General features: G+C 43.8%; 1 protein-coding gene across 4 annotated transcripts in view; it reads left to right on the forward strand.

The window, feature by feature from the left end:
* LOC122941358 (oocyte zinc finger protein XlCOF8.4-like) overlaps positions 1-19,764 on the forward strand; it is a 44,625-nt gene extending 24,861 nt beyond the window's left edge. Inside the window, exons 7-8 of one of the 4 annotated variants that reach the window (XM_044298544.1) lie at positions 9,448-10,289; positions 19,644-19,764. In XM_044298544.1, the coding sequence (XP_044154479.1) occupies positions 9,448-10,247 (800 nt within the window). In that variant the 3' untranslated portion in view covers positions 10,248-10,289; positions 19,644-19,764. Of the gene's footprint in view, positions 1-9,447; positions 10,516-17,472; positions 18,744-18,790; positions 18,817-19,643 lie in introns of those variants that run through there. The other 3 variants (XM_044298543.1, XM_044298545.1, XM_044298542.1) reach the window with 3 other exon arrangements.
* Positions 19,765-21,453: the final 1,689 nt, after the last annotated feature.

A 21,453-nucleotide genomic window follows, 5' to 3' on the forward strand; every position in this document is an offset into this window, starting at 1 on the left:
TACATGGGGTGCTAAATTGTTGTCATACTCCCCCTTAGGTTACAGAAACCAGCTCTTCAAAGTCTGGGGGTGGAGAATCTGCAAGAAAGAAATGTGCAGTCTGTAAAAAGGTTTGCCCTCCTAATAAAAAAAAAAAAACCACTATGTTTGCGGTGTACAGAGAAAGTGGTAGCGGAGGAATCCCCATCCTTTATGGAGAATCTAAGAACCCTGATTAGGGACAAAGTAAACTGCAATAGAGTCAAGCATGACTTCTACAGATGCATTTGAATTAGATGAATGGGAGCTCTTTTCAGATGGAGACTCTGACTTTTCTGATGATGGATCAGGCTGTCCATTATGTTTGCCAGAAGAGACAGAATCTGCCTTAAAAACAGTCAGAGCCACTTGGAAGACATTACAAAACCTCAGGCAATACAGGACCAGATGTTCAGGGTCTAGGAGAAAAAGGGAAGAGAGTGTTCCCTATTCATGAGAATATTAAAAAGCTAATTGCTAGGGCATGGCGGGATGCTGAAAAAAGACCAGCAACATCTAGGGCTTTCAAACGAAAATACAGTTTGCTGATACAGATACGGAATTTTGGGAAAAGACTCTGAAAATAGATGCACCGGTAGCCAGAATTTCTAAAAAGTCCTCTCCCCCCTTTGAAGCTCTGGGTCTGCCAAAAGACCCTATGGACAAAAAAATGTGAGGGTTTATTAAAGCATTCTTGGGAGACAGAAGCCGGTGCCTGCTCAAATCATTGGGCAGGCACCTAGGCTAAATGCGCCGGGGGGTCCTGTGACCCCCCCCCCCCCCCATGTCGGCGATCGCAGAAAACCGCAGGTCAATTCAGACCTGTGGTTTTCTGCATTGTCGGGTTATCCGGGTGTCACGGAAGGTGTACAGAAAACTAGAAGACACAAAATGAAAATCCGACTGACTGGATCCAAAACTAAGGAACAAAAGGGAGAGCCCTGCATCAGACCTGGCTCTCTCCCTAACTGCTCAGCCTATGCGAAAATCCCAATGGTAGATGATCGCATATCCTCGTACCTCGACTGTATAACACCTGAACACCCTATAATAGTGAGGGGACACGACCACCGGCTCCCTACACTTGATACGGAGGGAGTCAGGGTCACCTGGGATACAGCAAACAGGAAAACACAAATAAATGAACAAAAGTTATCTGTAGAAGACTCAGTAGTAGGATCAGCATGCACACACTCCAGGAAGTAATATAAACCGCAAAGTGATGCAGTATGGGGAGGGATTTAAAGGGATGCAATCAGTGCAACTACATAACAGCTGAGAGAGGCTAACGAGATGAGAAAATGAAAGCAAAACAAAAGGAACCTCAAGGAGGAGGTTCTGAAGGACATCTGTCAGAGCTTCTCAGATGTCTGGTGGTGACAGTACCCCTCCTTCTACGAGTGAACTCCGGACACTCAGAGCCCACCTTCTCAGGATGGGACCTATGGAAAGCCCTGATGAGACGAATGTCCGTCACTGGGACCCACATCCTCTCCTCAGGACCATAACCCTCCCAATGAACGAGGTACTGGAGAGAACCGCGGACAACACGAGAATCCACAATCCTAGAGACCTGAAATTCAAGATTACCATCAACCACAATCGGAGGAGGAGGCAAAGACGAGGGTACACTGGGTTGGACATAAGGTTTTAATAAGGACTTATGAAAAACATTATGGATCTTCAAGTCTGAGGAAGATCAAGACGGTAGGCAACAGGATTGATGACGGACAAGATTTTGTAAGGCCCAAAAGGGTTAGGACCCAACTTCCAGAAGGGAACCTTCAATTTGATATTCTTAGTAGACAACCACACCAGATCACCAACATTCAGGTCCGGACCAGGCACACGTCTCTTATCCGCCACACGCTTATATCTCTCACTCATGCTCTTTAGATTATCCTGAATCTTTTGCCAAATAGATGACAAAGACGAGGAGAATCTGTCCTCATCAGGTAAACCAGAAGACCCCTCTCCAGAGAATGTCCCAAACTGCGGATGAAACCCATATGCACCAAAAAAATGGTGACTTATCAGAGGACTCCTGACGACGGTTATTTAAAGCAAACTCAGCAAGGGACAAAAAAAAACACCAATCCTCCTGATTCTCCGCCACAAAACAGCGCAGATATGTCTCCAGATTCTGAATGACGCGCTCTGTCTGACCATTCGACTGCGGGTGGAAAGCAGAAGAGAATGACAACCGAACCCCCAAGCGAGAACAGAAAGCCTTCCAGAATCTGGAAACAAACTGTGTGCCCCTATCAAAGACTATGTCTGAAGGAATACCATGCAATTTGACAATGTGATCAATAAATGCCTGCACCAGCGTCTTAGCATTGGGCAAGCCAGGAAAAGGAATGAAATGCACCATTTCGCTAAAACGGTCCACCACCACCAGAATCACAGTCTTCCCCGAGGAACGAGGCAGGTCCGTAATGAAGTCCATGGACAGATGTGTCCAAGGACGGGAAGGAATGGGTAACGGAAGGAGAGGACCTGATGGCCGTGAATGAGGGACTTTGGCACGAGCGCAGGTCTCGCAGGCTGCCACAAAACCCTCAACTGACTTACGAAACGCCGGCCACCAGAATCTCTAAACGATGAGATCCACTGTGGCTCTTGCCTCCGGGTGCCCAGCAAGGACAGTATCGTGGTGTTCCTTAAAAATCTTGTGTCTTAAAGCGAGAGGCACAAACAACCTCCCAGGAGGACAAAGATCAGGAGCCTCTGACTGGGCTACCTGAACCTCTGCCTCCAATTCAGGATAAAGAGCAGAGACCACCACACCTTCAGCCAAAATGGCATCCGCCTTCACATTCTTAACCCCAGGGCGGAACGTGACAACAAAATTAAACCTTGAAAAGAACAAAGACCATCTGGCCTGTCTCGGGTTCAGACGCTTGGCTGACTCCAAGTAGGCCAGATTCTTATGGTCAGTAAACACGGTAATAGGGTGTCTGGCTCCCTCTAGCCAATGGCACCATTCCTCAAAAGCCAACTTGATGGCCAACAACTCCCTATCTCCCACGAAAACCACAGAGAGAATGCACCAAACAGATATAACACTGACTATGCTGGCAAGACATGAATAAAGGTATTAAAAGCTGAGACTTTTGCCAATATATTCCAGTCATGGATATATCGGAGCCCATCATGCACCACGTCACGGTTCTCAGCATGGCAAGGGGTCCTAACCGCTGCTCTAACTATGGTGTGAACACGGTCTGGCGGTGATATAATTCAACTCGCAGCCAAGCTTCCCACAAATGCCCAGCATGTATACTGCGGTAGTACTATGTGAATGAAGCCAGGCCGCGAGTCACACCCACACCAGACCATGTGATGGAGGTTACCAGGTGCAAAAGAGTGTTTGAATGCCAAGTGAAGGCAAACACACTCAAATCTAACAAGGCAGAAAGAGAAAAACAAAAAAATAAAAATATAAAATATATAGTGGCAATTCTGGAGGAGCTGCTAAACCCCTGACACTGTGGCGTGTCTTTTATTGGGGGAGCAGCCCAACCGCATGTGGACCGCAGTAATCGACTAACCCCAGCAAATTATGCATACAATGGAGGATGTCGGCGCGGTCCACATGCACCACAAGAGCAAACTACACAAAAAATGTAGCAATCATATGAAACACACAGAGAGAATGCACCAAACAGATATAACACTGACTATGCTGGCAAGACATGAATAAAGGTATTAAAAGCTGAGACTTTTGCCAATATATTCCAGTCATGGATATATCGGAGCCCATCATGCACCACGTCACGGTTCTCAGCATGGCAAGGGGTCCTAACCGCTGCTCTAACTATGGTGTGAACACGGTCTGGCGGTGATATAATTCAACTCGCAGCCAAGCTTCCCACAAATGCCCAGCATGTATACTGCGGTAGTACTATGTGAATGAAGCCTCAGCTTTTAATACCTTTATTCATGTCTTGCCAGCATAGTCAGTGTTATATCTGTTTGGTGCATTCTCTCTGTGTGTTTCATATGATTGCTACATTTTTTGTGTAGTTTGCTCTTGTGGTGCATGTGGACCGCGCCGACATCCTCCATTGTATGCATAATTTGCTGGGGTTAGTCGATTACTGCGGTCCACATGCGGTTGGGCTGCTCCCCCAATAAAAGACACGCCACAGTGTCAGGGGTTTAGCAGCTCCTCCAGAATTGCCACTATATATTTTATATTTTTATTTTTTTGTTTTTCTCTTTCTCCCTATCTCCCACATAGTAATTTCTCTCTGCGGAGGAGAGTTTCTTCGAGAAAAAGGCACACGGTCACCATTTGGCAGGAGAGGGACCCTGAGACAAGACCGCACCCACACCCACCTCAGAAGCATCAACCTCAAATATGAAGGGTAGAGAAATATCAGGTTGTACCAAGATGGGAGCGGAAGCAAAACTCTCCTTGATATTAGAAAAGGCCTTACGCGCCTCTACCGACCAGGAGGAAAAATCTACCCCTTTTCTAGTCATATCAGTGAGTGGTTTAACAACAGAGGAATAATTCAAAATAAACTTCCTGTAATAATTGGCAAAACCCAAAAAACGCATCAACGCCTTCTGATTCTCAGGAAGCTCCCACTCAAGCACAGCGCGGACCTTCTCGGGGTCCATGCGAAAACTAGAAGCGGAGAGAAGAAACCCCAGAAATTGAATTTCTGGAACCGCAAACACACATTTCTCCAGTTTAGCGTACAATTTATTCTCCCGCAGGATGAGCAAGACCTGACGTAAGTGTTCCTTATTAGTTTAGAAATCGGGAGAAAAAAATCAAAATGTCATCTAGATACACTAATACAAATTTCCCCATTAAATGATAAAAAATGCTGTTCACAAAATGCTGAAAGACGGCTGGAGCATTCTTCAAACCAAAATGCATAACCAAATTCTCAAAATGGCCCTCAGGGGTATTGAAGGCCGTCTCCCATTCGTCTCCTTCTCTGACCCTGACCAGGTTGTATGCCCCTCTTAGATCCAACTTGGAAAAAACTTTAGCCCCAACAATCTGGTTAAACAGGTCCGGGATCAGAGGAAGCGGATAAGGGTCGCGAATTGTGATACTGTTCAGCTCCCTGAAATCCAGACATGGTCTTAAAGAACCATCTTTTTTCTTAACAAAGAAAAAACCAGCGGCAACAGGTGACTTCGAGGGTCTTATGTGTCCCTTTCTCAGACTCTCAGAGATATAAGCACGCATAGCGACCCTTTCAGGTTGGGAGAGATTGTATAAACGAGATTTAGGCAGCTTGGCGCCTGGGGTGAGATAAATAGGGCAATCGTACTCCCTGTGCGGGGGCAAGTCCTGAACACCACTCTCGGAGAACACATCCAAAAATTCAGAGAGAAAAGATGGTACAGTCTTAGTAGAAACCTCAGAAACAGATGTCGTGAGGCAATTCTCTCTGCAAAAGTCACTCCAACCATTTATTTGCCTTGCCTGCCAATCAATGGTGGGGTTATGTTTAGTGAGCCAGGGTAGCCCCAACACTAGAGGAGTAGGCAACCCGCTTAGGACGAAACATGACACATCCTCAACATGAGTATCACTCACAATCAAACGTATATTGTGAACTATGCCCTTTAACGATTTCTGAGAAAGTGGAACGGAATCAATAGCAAAAACAGGTATATCCTTTTCCAAAGTGCATACCTGGAAACCATGAGTTATAGCAAATTGACTATCAATGAGATTGACAGCTGCTGCACGATCTACAAAAATCTCACAAAAAATGTTCTTGCTCTCTAGCGCCACCCTGGCAGGTAGGACAAAACGGGAACTACAAGCAAACGGAAAACCTTCAATTTCCGCATCAACCTTGCCAATAGTAACAGATGGAACGTTTTTAGAGGATTTTTTTCTTTATTACTCTCAAAAAACTGCCTGAATCTCCTAGAGGGACAAACATTTGCCAAATGATTTATACCTCCACAACAGAAACAAACCTTCCTATGCGAGCTGAATCCTCTATTGTCAGAGGCAAGCAAACCCAGCTGCATGGGCCCCTGCTCAGAAGGGATTGAGAGCGACTGAGACCCCTGTGCACCAAATGAGACCGCCGCACTGTCCTTGGACTGAGTATGGCAGGAAGGAGTGATCTCTCCTCTCTCTCTAAGACGCCTGTCAATACGAACGGCCCAAGACATGGCAGAGTCCAAGGAGGTAGGTCTCTCATGAAAGGCAAATGCATCTTTCAATCCCTTTGAAAGACCATGGCAAAATTTACTTCGGAGTGCAGCATCATTCCAACCAGTATCAGCTGCCCATCTCCGAAATTCTGAGCAATATATCTCTGCGGGTTGTTTACCCTGACATAAAAGACGTAGTCTAGACTCAGCCAGAGCAATATGATCCGGATTATCATATATCTGACCCAGGGCTAAAAAGAATTCATCCACTGAACGGAGGGGCCGTGCCCCCACTGGCAGCGAAAAGGCCCAGGACTGAGCGTTATCCCTGAGCAGCGAGATGATGATCCCCACCCTCTGCTCCTCATCACCAGAGGAATGGGGAAGTAGGCGAAAATGGAGTTTGCAAGCCTCTCTAAAACGAACAAAATTCTCACTACCCCCGGAGAACGTATCCGGGAGCGAGATCTTAGGCTCAGAACAAACTCCATGAATGCAACCTGAACCGGTCACCTGAAACTGAGAAAGAGTCTTACGGAGATCTGCTACCTCCAATGAAAGACCCTGCATGCGTTCAGTCAAAAGTGAAACCGGATCCATGCTTGAGACGGTTTTGGCAGTTTATAATGTCACGGAAGGTGTACAGAAAAATGAAGATCCGACTGACTGGATCCAAAATTAAGGAAAAAAAGGGAGAGCCCTGCATCAGACCTGGCTCTCTCCCTAACTGCTCAGCCTATGCGAAAATCCCAATGGTAGATGATCGCATATCCTCGTACCTCGACTGTATAACACCTGAACACCCTATAATAGTGAGGGGACATGACCACCGGCTCTCTACACTTGATACGGAGGGAGTCGGGGTCACCTGGGATCCAGCAAACAGGAAAACACAAATAAATGAACAAAACTTATCTGTAGAAGACTCAGTAGTAGGATCAGCATGCACACACTCCAGGAAGTAATATAAACCGCAAAGTGATGCAGTATGGGGAGGGATTTGAAGGGATGCAATCAGTGCAACTACATGACAGCTGAGAGAGGCTAACGAGATGAGAAAATGAAAGCAAAGCAAAAGGATCCTCAAGGAGGAGGTTCTGAAGGACGTCTGTCAGAGCTTCTCAGATGTCTGGTGGTGACACCGGGTCTCTGAAGACCCGATAACCCGGAACAGGATGGGAATGGTGGTGTGATTTTACCCCACCAATCACCATCCTGCGATCCTGAGAGGTGATGGTGACATCACCTCTCAGGATTGCCTCTGGTTGGTGGGCGGGCCGGCGGCAGATTCAAATGTTGCCAGCGCTCCTCTCCTCCTCCTTTTGTGTCATGCACCTCGTGGATTTGTGCCAGCATCACCCGATCTGTGCCCCCCAGGACCCGATCTGTGCCCCAGCACCCTCCATCTGAACAGCAGGTACTTTAGAGAAAGTATAGGGAAAGGTTGGGCTAGGCAGGGAAAATAAAGGAAGAGTTAGTTTGTAAAACTTTGATTGCATCACCCTAAGTTAGGGTGTCTGGGGTCCACAGCTGTGCTGTGTGACCCTAGACCCCCCCAGGGGTGCTGCCGCTTTTTTGACACCTTACATAACAAAAAGTTTAATAGCAAGCGATCAAAAAGTCATATAGCCCCCAAAATAGTGCCAATAAAACCGTCCTCTCATCCCGCAAAAAATGAGCCCCCACATAATTGTCACGGCGGACAGGAAATCATATACACATATAACTAAACAAACAAGTTTCTAGACGAGAAGCTGGGGATAAGGTCACCTCCTAGCAAATCCCTACAGCTCTCCCTATACTGCTAAGCCCACATTTAGACCCTGAAGGTGGGAATAATGTGTCCTTGTGCCTGGGCTAAGAATACCCTAGAATCCCTGAGATGGTGAAAGGGGAAAAGGGACAACCTGCTCCCTCAGCACCAGGAGGGAACAGATGACACTCAAATAGCCTAGACAGCAAACCAAAGAAATAAGAAACCAACTTATCTTATCAGAGCAGGAAAAGCCAATACTTCACTCCTTGCTTCCACAGTCTGACAGAGCTATAACCCACACAGTACACTGGGAGTTAGGGTAATTTAAACCAACGACCCCACCCAGTGCACCTGAAGGGAGGCGTATCTAACATAACTCCAAAACAAAACACAAGATTAGACACATGCTGCTAATCTGGCAGACCTCCGCACATAGTCTGAGCAGGACATGACAATAAGATAATTGGCTTAGGCTACTTTCACACTAGCGTTCGTCGGTCCGCTCGTGAGCTCCGTTTGAAGGAGCTCACGAGCGGACCCGAACGCCTCCGTCCAGCCCTGATGCAGTCTGAATGGATGCGGATCCGCTCAGACTGCATCAGTCTGGCGGCGTTCAGCCTCCGCTCCGCTCGCCTCCGCACGGACAGGCGGACAGCTGAACGCTGCTTGCAGTCCGTGAGAATCTCTTCTATAAAAATATCCCATGACCTAACCCCCTAGATTAACACTGTCAAATAAAACCGGTGCCAAAACCGCTATTTTTTTGCACTTTTCCATTTCAATCTGTTTTTTCCGGTAACAAAGCAAGGGTTAACAACCAAACAAAAGTTAATATTTATTACCCTGATACTGCAGTTTACAGAAACGCCACATTTGTGGTCGCAAACTGCTGTATCAGTAAAAGGGAGGCCGCAAAAGGAAAGGACCGACATGGTTTCTGGAAGGCCGATTTTGATGGCCTTTTTTATTGACACCATGTCCCTTTTGAAGCCCCCCTGATGCCCCCCTAGAGTAAAAACTCCCTAAAAGTGACCCCATCTAAGAAACTACACCCCTCAAGGTATTCAAAACTGATTGTACAAACTTTATTAACCCTTTAGGTGGTCCTCAACAGTTAATGGCAAATGGAGATGAAATTTCAGAATTAAAATTTTTGGTAACCTTCCCTCACAAAAATGTAATATAGAGCAACTAAAAATCATATGTACCCTAAAAATAGTCCCCAAAAAAATTCCACCTTATCCCGTAGTTTCCAAAATGTGGTCACTTTTAGGGAGTTTCTACTCCAGGGGTGCATCAGGGAGGTTGAAACAGGACACGGTGTAAATAAACCGGTCCATAAAAATCAGCCCTCCAAAAACCACACTGCGCTCTGTTCCCTCTATGCCCCGCCGTGTGGCCGTACAGTAGTGATAGAGTATATGGAAAGTACTGTGCCAAATAGGGTGACTATATATTAGCCTCTGTTAGGGAGGACCACCTCAGTGTGTGTGTTTGGAAAGAAAAAACATTTTTTTTCATTTCTGCAGATGACTGTGGCAAACTCTCAGAGGGACAACACTTTTTTCCATATTATGAAGCAGAACCTAAAGGTTTCCTTCATCATACTTCTTCTGACACTTCAAATATACTCTCAGTCCTTTCCAGAAAACAATTGTCATCTGATTTACCTAACCATGTGGAAACTTTACTTGATCAATCACAGACTGGAACACAAAGTAAAGCACATAAAGAGGGTAAAGTATTCCAATGTTATGAATGTGGGAAAATTTATAAAAATGCTTTTAATCTTTATATGCACAAGAGAATTCACAGAGACGAGAGACCGTTTTTATGTTCGGAATGTGGGAAAAGTTTTACCAAGAAGTCTGTTCTTGTTGAGCATCACAGAGTTCACACAGGGGAGAAGCCATATTCATGTTCAGAGTGTGGGAAGAGTTTTACCAGGAAATCTATTCTTGTTGAACACCAGAGAAGTCACACAGGAGATAAACCATTTTTATGTTCAGAATGTGGGAGATGTTTTGCTCGGAAATCCCATCTGGAGAGACATCTGAGAACTCACACAGGAGAGAAACCATTTTCCTGTTCGAAATGTGAGAAAGGATTTATCCAGAAAATACATCTTATTGAACATCAGAGATCCCACACAGAGAACAAGCCATTTAAATGTTGTGAATGTGGAAAGTGTTTTATCCAGAAATCACATCTTGTTAAACATCAGAAAACTCACACAGTTAAGAATCTGAATGATCACACAGAAAGTTTGTGCTTGAGAAGCAGCCACCTGCCTGAAGATGCACCCTCATCTCGAATGCTGAAAGAGTAATAAGATATTGGCATGTGAGCTGTTTTAGTCTGGTTACCCGTGGTAAGTGACGAGGAAAGCAATTGAAGGATGAAGAAAACAACTAACCTTTAAAGGGTCACTTAAAGGGCTTGGCCAGTATTTACTACTAACTGCATATGTGCTGGTAGCACATGTATGCAGCTAGTAATAAACTGATGTCTAATAGTTTAATAAGAATAATTCATGTTTACACTCATGTCCTCTGATCTGCATGACGATGCGCTGGGAACTTGGCCCCTGATAGGTCTCATCCATCAGTGGCTTCCATTCACTTATACCAGGGACAGACTGCGCATGTGCTAGTTCTCCAGTCTGTCTCCAATATGAGTGAATGAAGGCCACTAATATACGGGATCCTCCATCAGTGGCCATGTTCCTAGCGCAGCGTTGGCACACAACTCAAGGGACCTGCACATGTGCAGCTTGTAATATAAGTTGGCAAACCTCTTTAAATTCTATAAACACCCTGAAAATTGAGAAAAGTTTAACAGGCCACATGACTTGTTTGTGCCAATTCATAATTATTTTAGCTTTTTCCAAAGGAGGCTCTACTTCCTAGAAATTAATAATAATCATCCTGTTCACAGCCCCATACTAAGGAAGTCCTTAGTTTATCTTCTGGATACAATGAGGTGGAGCAATGCAGAGACGTAGGAGCAGCTTTGAAGGGTTTTTAGTATGAGGGTTGGTTATCCATGATCCCTAATATCTTAAAGGGTGTTTTTTAGGATAGGTCATCAATATCAGATGGGCTGGGAGATGGACCCGCGATGATCTGATCAGTGTTAGCAAGAGATCTTCTTTGTGCCAAAAGCAGTCACCGGAGCTGCAAAGTTCCACACACTGTGCAGTGGTTGTACCTGGCTACTGCAGAACTGCTCCCCTTCACTTAGTTGCGTTGATCCTTCATTTGTGGTGATATGTTTGCAGATTCGCTTAGCTTACAATATGAAGAAAACATGTAGATAAGATCCTGCAACTGTTTTACCTAAGTCTACTTTCACACTTGCGTTTTGGGCGGATCCGTCATGGATCTGCACAGACGGATCCGTTACAATAATACAACCGCATGCATCCGTCATGAACAGATTCGTTTGTATTATCTGTAACATATCCAAGACGGATCCGTCATGAACTCCATTGAAAGTCAATGGGAGATGGATCCGTTTTCTATTGTGCCAGAGAAAACTGATCCATCCCAATTGACTTACATTGTGTGCTAGGACGGATCCGTTTGGTGTCCGCCTCCAGAGTGGAATGGAGACTGATCGGCGGCAAACTAATGCATTCTGAGCGGAATCTTATCCATTCAGAATGCATTAGGGAAAAACTGATCTGTTTTGGACCGCTTGTGAGAGCCCATGACGGATCTCACAAACGGAAAGCCAAAACGCCAGTGTGAAAGTAGCTTAAGCTGTAACAAACAGCAAGTAGGCATGAATTTATCACATGCTGAATTCCATGAATTGCAGCTCTGCCATCCAAAAATGTAGAACTGAATGATAGCTTCAGAGTGCCGGAATGGAAGAAAAAGAGGAATAGAAAGCTTTTCCAGAAAAATGAGAATTCCAGGAGATGGATGTTTCCAAATGTATCCAGAATCTGTTTAAAATTACAACTTGTTTCAATGTCTGAATGATTTCTGTCAGGTCATGCACACAATAAAAGCACATGTCCATGTCAAGAGTTGTGATTATCGGAAAAGAAACAATGTACTGTATTAAGAATCATACATTGTAAAACTACAACCTAATTATAGCCTTAAAGAGGACCTTTCACTAAACTAAGCATACACACATGGAGAGCGGCGCCCAGGGATCTCCCTGCACTTACTGTTATACCTGGGCGACGGAGTGCTGGCTAATCGCAGCGCTCAGCTCAAAGCCTGAGAGAAAAAAAAAAAACGAAGGAGAAGGAGACGCCGGCAGGCTCCACCCAGTTGAGCCGAAAATCTGAAGATACCGGAGCCTATACCGGGAGAACGGAGCGGCGCCCAGGTATAACAGTAAGTGCAGGGAGATCCCTGGGCGCCGCTCTCCATGTCTGTATGCTTAGTTTAGATTTTTTTTTATTCTAGTGAAAGGTCTTTAAAATGATTACAATCTAATTGCTATTATACTATTTCTGATTTCTGAGATTTTAAAGTGGATTTGCAGTTCAGGTATACTGATGATCCATCCTCAGAAAAGGTCATCAGTAGGGATGAGCGAAATTCAAGTTTTGAAGTTTGAGTTCGGGTATATGCTGAACTGCATTATGGATTCCGTTACCAAGGACCATAATGCAATTCCATAACGAACGCCTTTAGAGGCATTCCGTTATGCATTCTTTCATAGTAGAAGTCTATGACCAGCATAACGGATCCGTCCGGTTTCCGTTATGCAGGAGTCCTGCACTATGTCTTGAAGCTGTATGTAGTCAGGGTAGTGCAGCACTGTCCTAGAGAAGACCAGGGAGTGTGACGACTGCAGGAGAGACTGCCATATACGCAGAGTAGATGCGGATTGTGTGAGAGAGGTTTCATTTCTCTCTCTCTCTCTCTCTCTCTCTCTCTCTCTCTATATATATATATATATATATATATATATATATATATATAAAAATAAGCAATGGTGTTTATTCACCCATGTGGAAGGCAATGTTTCAGCTCATACAAGAGCCTTTTTAAAGCAATGAACACAGTGTATCATGGGGTATATATAGTCCAACCCCTATTACATCACAATGGAATCGATCAACAATAAAGTGCAAATAGTGCATAAACAATTCATAAAAACATACAAGATGTGCACCGCTCATATGTGGCAACCCGCTGTAATATTATATCATGTGTACAATATGAGGCAGAGACATTATACCGCACAGTGCAATAATCGACAAGTGAATACAGGTGCACATCATCAACAATGTGGGAGGAGCGATGTGATGTGATGCTACCGTGTCACACACGCCAAACCTCGCCGAATTCGGCGTTCCGATGGAAACACTGCGCAGGCGCCAAGTTGCGTTAAGACCACGGTATGACGTCCTCACAAGACGTTGCGGGATCATGCGCATCACTGCTGGGCCGCTCATTCGGCCATTTTGCAATAGGTAAAAGCCTCCGCGTTCTGTGGCGCAGATATATCGGAGGCAAGGGAGGTTGCGACTTGTTAGAGACACAAACCCACACCCAATGTGGGCGTAGTATGACGGTGACCACGACGGGGTATGCCATGGTCACCATATACAGAGCCCACCAGAACCCTCAAAGCACCACCCCTAGTCAAAGACACACAATATAAAGAAACAAAGGCTAAAAACAATGACTTTTTTGGCACAACTTGGAAATGAAAGCAGAGATACTCACAATTATGTATAATGAACAAAGGCATGTGGACACAGTATTCTTAAAACGGGTACGCCCCACTTCTCAATCTAGCAGCATCCATCTCATCTGTGAAAATAGAAAAAAAGGGAACATGAGAATAAAAAATGGCTTAGTGGTGTTCATAATACACTAAGTACCACCAGAGGAGTGACGTACATTATATACACATGACAATGTAGGGCAAACTGCTCATCTAGGAATACATCCCCGGGTTGTAATCCACATTGAGCCCATTAGGTTTTAAGCTATTCAAGGTATAAATCCAAAAGAGCTCCTTCTTTTTTAGCATCAATACTCTATTGCCCTCACGTCTAGGCATGGGGACATGGTCAATGGCCCAACATTTCAAATCCTTTTCGGAGTGATTACACTCCGAAAAATGAAGTTAATAATAGACAGAGTATGGTGGCTCTCTGTCGCCTATAACTATGAGTGGGTGCTGCTAGGCCTGAGTGACTCACCCAGTCACAAATTAGAAAGAAATGTAATATATAGAAAGGCTGAGCACTCTCCCAATGGACCACACAGAAACTATTCAAAGATTGTTTGAGTTTATTACACCAATATATAGATCTAAAAATCAACAAAATTAACTAAATTACAATAAGACTATAATAAAAATAAAATATTCAATAAAATACACTATGAGTATAATAAAAGGGTTAAACAGATTCAGAGCATAATGAGTAAAATGGTTTACAAAAGTATAATATATCTGACTTTGATGAAGTATGTCCTAAATATGCAGAAAAAAGATGATGATTTGCAAATATTCGACAGTCAGAGAATATATGATAATATTTTCGGATATATTTTCGAATATATATTCGTATAAATGTCCAGACTGGAATAGATTATGTGCTTGCGATAATTAGTCAATATCTCCTGTGTGGCAATTTAAAGGAAACACTTACTCTTGCAGACAGCCGTCTAATTATCGCACACGGTGGCGTCCCACGTGGCTAATGGAGTTGAATTTCGGCGGTGTCTGTTACTTGCAGTACAGCAGGAGTAGTGTGAGCGATATAGCCCTCCGTGTAGAGATTCTTTATGAAAGAAATTGAAGTTGTAGCTCTACTTCATGGGACTGAATGTTCGCTTTATGCCATAAAGTTCCTCAGGGTGAAAGGAATTGATTCAAATTATCGGCATCGGGACGTCCATCAGCTGATGTGCTGGTTTCAAAAGACCCGCACATCAGCTGATGGACGTCCCGATGCCGATAATTTGAATCAATTCCTTTCACCCTGAGGAACTTTATGGCATAAAGCGAACATTCAGTCCCATGAAGTAGAGCTACAACTTCAATTTCTTTCATAAAGAATCTCTACACGGAGGGCTATATCGCTCACACTACTCCTGCTGTACTGCAAGTAACAGACACCGCCGAAATTCAACTCCATTAGCCACGTGGGACGCCACCGTGTGCGATAATTAGACGGCTGTCTGCAAGAGTAAGTGTTTCCTTTAAATTGCCACACAGGAGATATTGACTAATTATCGCAAGCACATAATCTATTCCAGTCTGGACATTTATACGAATATATATTCGAAAATATATCCGAAAATATTATCATATATTCTCTGACTGTCGAATATTTGCAAATCATCATCTTTTTTCTGCATATTTAGGACATACTTCATCAAAGTCAGATATATTATACTTTTGTAAACCATTTTACTCATTATGCTCTGAATCTGTTTAACCCTTTTATTATACTCATAGTGTATTTTATTGAATATTTTATTTTTATTATAGTCTTATTGTAATTTAGTTAATTTTGTTGATTTTTAGATCTATATATTGGTGTAATAAACTCAAACAATCTTTGAATAGTTTCTGTGTGGTCCATTGGGAGAGTGCTCAGCCTTTCTATATATTACACTCCGAAAAATGTTTGGGGACAGGAAGATCCTTTCTTTTTTTGCGTATGGAAAATCTGTGGTTATTTAATTCGACGTTTCCCCCACATATAACAACCTGCATGGGCAGGACAAAACATAGATGACAAAGTTAGAGTTACATGTGAGGTGGAAACGGATTGCGTAAGAGACTCCAGTGGTGGGATGGACAAACGTCCTACCTTTGCCCATATTTTTACAATTAATGCAGTTAGGCAGGGGAAACTACCCTTGCCATGTATGGTCAGGGAGGCTTGTGTTAATTTAGACCTGGGGCCAATATCTGCTTTAACAAGTTGATCGTGCAAGTTTCTGGATCTGCAATAAGAAAAATGGGGGGGAGATCTAAACTCTTGGATCTCACTGTGACATCCTCCCAAGATCCCCCAATGTCGCTTAATGATGCGGTTAATATCCTCGCTTTGCTCTGTATAATTGGAGATAAAGGGGATCCTGCTCTGTGACCTGTTGGATGCCCTCCTCTCCAAAATACTACTCCTATCCAATCCATGGACCTTGATTATATGGGAATCCAATAGCTGGGACGGATACCCCCTTTTTTGGAATTTTCTAGCCATAGTATTTAAAGACAAATCAACCCTATCGGGTTCAGAAACTATGCGTTTGACCCTAAGAAATTGTGAAAAGGGTAAATGCTTGAGCATATTACGTGGATGACCACTGTTGAAACATAGGAGGGTATTTTTATCCGTGGGCTTAATATACAGTTGTGTATGCAACTTGCCCTTGCTGAATGTAACCATAGTATCTAGAAACTGTAATTCAGTCTCAGAATGGACCAGGGTAAACTGTATATCTTTATTGAAACTGTTTAGAAAAATATGGAACTCGGTCAACTGGACAACACTACCAGTCCATATGAGGAAGATGTCGTCGCTGTATCTCCACCACCGCAGCAAGTGGCTGCGGTGGTGGGACGCATAGATGACATCCTCCTCAAAGCACCTCATAAAGATGTTAGCGTAGGTCGGTGCTACATTAGACCCCATCGCTACGCCTCGTTTTTGCTGGAAAAATGTATCCTGGAACAGGAAATAATTGTATCTCAAAATTATCTGTAATCTTAGCAGATATAGTGTAAGATGACAGACCAAGCATACACTCAATAGCACCAATACCCAAATTGTGGTCAATTGAGGTATACAAGGACGTGACATCAAAAGATGCCAAGTGGACCTCATGGACACCAGTGAGCTCAATCATATTTAACTTGCATAGGAAGTCGGTCGTATCTTGAATATACGACTCAGCCCCCACCGCAAAATCACGTAGAACCTTATCAAGAAATATCGCAATGCAACTAAAAATAGAATCCGCACCGGACACAATCGGGCGTCCGGGGGGGGGGGGGGGGGTCACTGAGAGATTTGTGCACTTTGGGGAGTATATATAGAACCGGCGTGACCGGATGGTCAACAGTAAGAAATGTGCCCAAATCATCATCAATAGTTCCTGCCATAATAGCATCAGCAAGACATTTCTTGATAAGTTTCGCTATGTCAAATTTAGGGTCAGCCTGAAGAACAGAATAAACATCAGTATCGTCAAGCTGACGTTTGACCTCAGCCACATATTTTTTGGTGTCCATGATGACCCAAAAATATGTGCAATCACTCCGAAAAAGATTTGAAATGTTGGGCCATTGACCATGTCCCCATGTCTAGACGTGGGGGCAATAGAGTATTGATGCTAAAAAAGAAGGAGCTCTTTTGGATTTATACCTTGAATAGCTTAAAACCTAATGGGCTCAATGTGGATTACCACCCGGGGATGTATTCCTAGATGAGCAGTTTGCCCTACATTGTCATGTGTACATAATGTACGTCACTCCTCTGGTGGTACTTAGTGTATTATGAACACCACTAAGCCATTTTTTTATTCTCATGTTCCCTTTTTTTTCTATTTTCACAGATGAGATGGATGCCGCGAGATTGAGAAGTGGGGCGTACCCGTTTTAAGAATACTATGTCCACATGCCTTTGTTCATTATACATGATTGTTAGTATCTCTGCTTTAATTTCCAAGTTGTGCCAAAAAAGTAATTGTTTTTAGCCTCTGTTTCTCTATATTGTGTGTCTTTGACTACGGGTGGTGCTTGGAGGGTTCTGGTGGGCTCTCTATATAGTGACCATGGCGTACCCCGTCGTGGTCACCGTCATACTACGCCCACATTGGGTGTGGGTTTGTGTCTCTAACGAGTCGCACCCTCCCCTGCCTCCGATATATCCACACCACAGAATGCGGAATTCTCTCCGCGAAGCGCTGTCCTGTCTATCTTTACATGGTCATGCGCACACACAGTATTGGGAGGCTTTTACCTATTGCAAAATGGCCAAATGAGCGGCCCAGCAGTGATGCACATGTTCCCGCAACGTCTTGTGAGGACGTCATACCGTGATCATGGCGCCTGCGCAGTGTTTCCATCGGAACGCCGAATTCGGCGAGGTTTGGCATGTGTGACACAGAGGACAACTTTGGGTATGTCATCGCTCCCTCCTGGTAGCATCACATCATATCGCTCCTCCCACATTGTTGATGATGTGCACCTGTATTCACTTGTCGATTATTGCTCTGTATGGTATAATGTCTCTGCCTCATATTGTACACATGATATAATATTACAGCGGGTTGCCGCATATGAGCGGTGCACATGTATGTTTTTATGAATTGTTTATGCACTATTTGCACTTTATTTTGCACTTTATTGTTGATTGATTCCATTGTGATGTAATAGGGGTTGGACTATATATACCCCATGATACACTGTGTTCATTGCTTGAAAAAGGCTCTTGTATGAGCTGAAACTTTGCCTTCCACATGGGTGAATAAACACCAGTGCTGTCTGTTTTTCATCTCTATCCATTTGGGGTAAGCAGCTCTATCCCTGGACCTAGCACCCGCCAGTATTTTGTTCCAGTGCCGCCATAATTTTCTTCTTTTTTCTATATTTATATATATATATATATATATATATATATATATATACTGTATTACTCTTTTCTGTCCACAAGATCTGCAAACCAGATGTGTGAGCCTCATGTGCATTTCTTTGTCTTAAGGTTACTGGGGGAGGGGGAGTTAGGTTGCCATTTTTGAATGTGCCAATGAAACTCAGGGATAAAGTTGGCAAACTACACCCATTTTGTCAAGAAGCCAATAGTCTTTTCTTAAGGAACACCCCTTTTGTGATGTCATGTCTGCTATTTAAGTGAATGTATCTTGAATAAAGGTCTCTTGCTCAGGGGGATGAGAAGATGTTTTTATGAAACCAACTTGTGTGTCTGGTCTCATTATGAAAGCAGTATGGCACGTGCATACTTATACTTCTAATTGATTTGGCACCACACAAAGAAGAAGAGAATCGCATGAATTGCGATAATAGGAGCAGGAGAGGTAAGTTAACTTATTTATTTTAGATGTGATGGGGGTCTGATCTGAACATAACCTAGTTTGTAAGGCTGAAAAAAGTTGATCCATAGGAAGATGAAAAAAAAAAAACACGAGGTGGAAGTCCATTTTCCTTATTTTAGGGGGAAAAATTCCTTCCCAACCCCATTCAAGTAATCAGAATAACTCCCTGGATCAATGACCCTTCACTAGAAATCTAGTAACTGCAACCTGTAATATTCTTACACTCTAGAAATACATCCAGGCCCCTTTTGCACTCTTTTAGTGAGTTCATCATCACCACCAACTTCAGCGGAGAGTTCCATAGATAACGGGACAAAATCGCACATTTCACTGAACCTTTCGACAATCACCCATATCACAGCCTTACCCTGGGAGGCAGGTAGGTCTGTAATAAAGTCCATGGACAGATGGGACCATGGTCTCAGAGGAATTGGTAAAAGACGTAACTCTCCAACCAGGCGAGTTCTAGGTGTTTTAGAACTAGCACAAACCTCACAAGCTGACACGTAAGACCTAATGTCTCTGGACATTACTGGTGGCCTATAATGTGTAAAGTTTATCCTCTTAGTACCTACTATTCCCATATGCCCATAGAGAAGTGAATCATGGCACTCAGAAGATGAAGCAGAAATGTACCGGACCAAACTGTTTACCTTCTGTCTTATTTTTAGGGTCGAAATCCTGCTTTCCTCTGATCTCTGTCGCCAGATCAGAAGAAATGGAGGTGGGGTTGATCCTGACTGCACAGTGTAATGGACGCTTGTTAGAGAGCTCCTTCATCACAGGCCTGTGTTACTGCCATATAAGCTGCTCACCCCACTTCAAGATGGTGTAAATAGGCAAGGACAAAGCTAGAGACAAAAGAGAACCTGCAAAACCAGGCCGCAGCGGGACCGGCATAGAGAGATATCTCAACAAGGCAGCTGCCTCTCCTGGAGTTTGCAGTTTGTGGAAGTCCTGGAGATGAACCAGGCAGCCATAGTATCATTTAATGAATATAAGGAAACCAGCACTCACTCAGGTGCACGCTGCCCGGGAGAATAGGCCACTCCGTTTATGGAATAAAGTAGTTTATCTGCATCAAGATACAGCTGCTGAAAGACTTTATTAATCGATAATATCATTTAATGCTGCCTTGGGAAAGAGCTGTACCACACAAATGGATTCCCTCAACACAGAATCTGCCCTAATTGAAAACCGCAGCCTCACGACCAACTACTAGACGCTGCGGGCGCTATTTTTACTGACCTGCTGGGAGAAGAGAAAGCAATCATAGTGGAGCTAATTCACAGATCGCTAAAGCCGGTACCGAAGCAGAATGAGCCTTCAAGAGACATTAGTGTTTGGCCTACTCAGCTACCTAGACACTGCTACACTACTGAAAGCTGCTAGAGAAAAAGAAGATCTGCAATTCAAAGGTTAGTGTACTCTTCTCTTTCAAGACCTAGCTGACTCAACTTTATACAAGAGACGGGCTCTACATCCTCTGATGGACCCCTTGAAAGCCAGCCACATAGCTTTCAGGTGACTTTTTCCCTTCGGCCTTACCTTCACCAAAAGCGGGAAAAGGTGCTCCATTAGAGGACCAGCAGATCTCCTAGCAGCATGGTCTATATTACAAATAGAGATGGCCTTGCGGTTAGCCCGGCGGTTGTTTCGAGGCGAACTTTGCATGTTCGCGATTCTCCGAACATATGGAGATATTCGCGTCCGCCATATTCTTTTACATTGTGAAGAACTGTGACCCATGACACATCCATCAGGTGGTACAGGACAGCCAATTGAGACGTTTCAGCACATGGACATACCCCCTACCTTATAAATAAACCTGATCTGGCTGCCATTTTACATTCAGTGTTTTGCCAGTGTAGGGAGAGGTTGCTGTGTGGAGCAGGGACAGGCTGTTAGGGACACCAAACGCTAGCTAATAGGGCCACAAAAGTCATTTTAAGGACTGGTATAGGTGTGCTATCGATAGGTGTGATACACAGAGGGGTGCGATATACTTATAATATACTTTTATAATGAGTCAAAAACACATAGATCTATATAGTGATCACCTGGAAGTCAGGGGGCTAGAGGCTTACTAGGGCCATTTTTATATAGGGTAAGGTTCCGGACAGGGTCGCTCTTATCAGGGCGGGTGGTCTGTGGTTAGGCTATCAGTGCCTCACATGATGGACTAAATATTTCTCTTCCAAGGTTCTACCAAATGTCTTTTACCAGCATTACTTGTTCTGACAGTTGTTGATCTGTGGTTTATAGTGTTAATCTTCTAATACTAGCTGTTAATTCAAAGTCGAGCAGCTAGCTTATGTTAGCTAATTTATAGTGACACAGGGCCTGTGCACTCTTATGTCAGGACCTACATGTTTGTTAGAGTTCATACATACCTGTCACTCCCTCCCGTTAGATGGGTACTTTTGCCTGCAAGTGGTATAGTGTGCCTTATTCTCATACTAACTAACATTGTACAGGAGG

The sequence above is a fragment of the Bufo gargarizans genome, chromosome 6 (assembly GCF_014858855.1).
Source record: "Bufo gargarizans isolate SCDJY-AF-19 chromosome 6, ASM1485885v1, whole genome shotgun sequence".
Taxonomy (NCBI): Eukaryota; Metazoa; Chordata; class Amphibia; order Anura; family Bufonidae; genus Bufo; species Bufo gargarizans.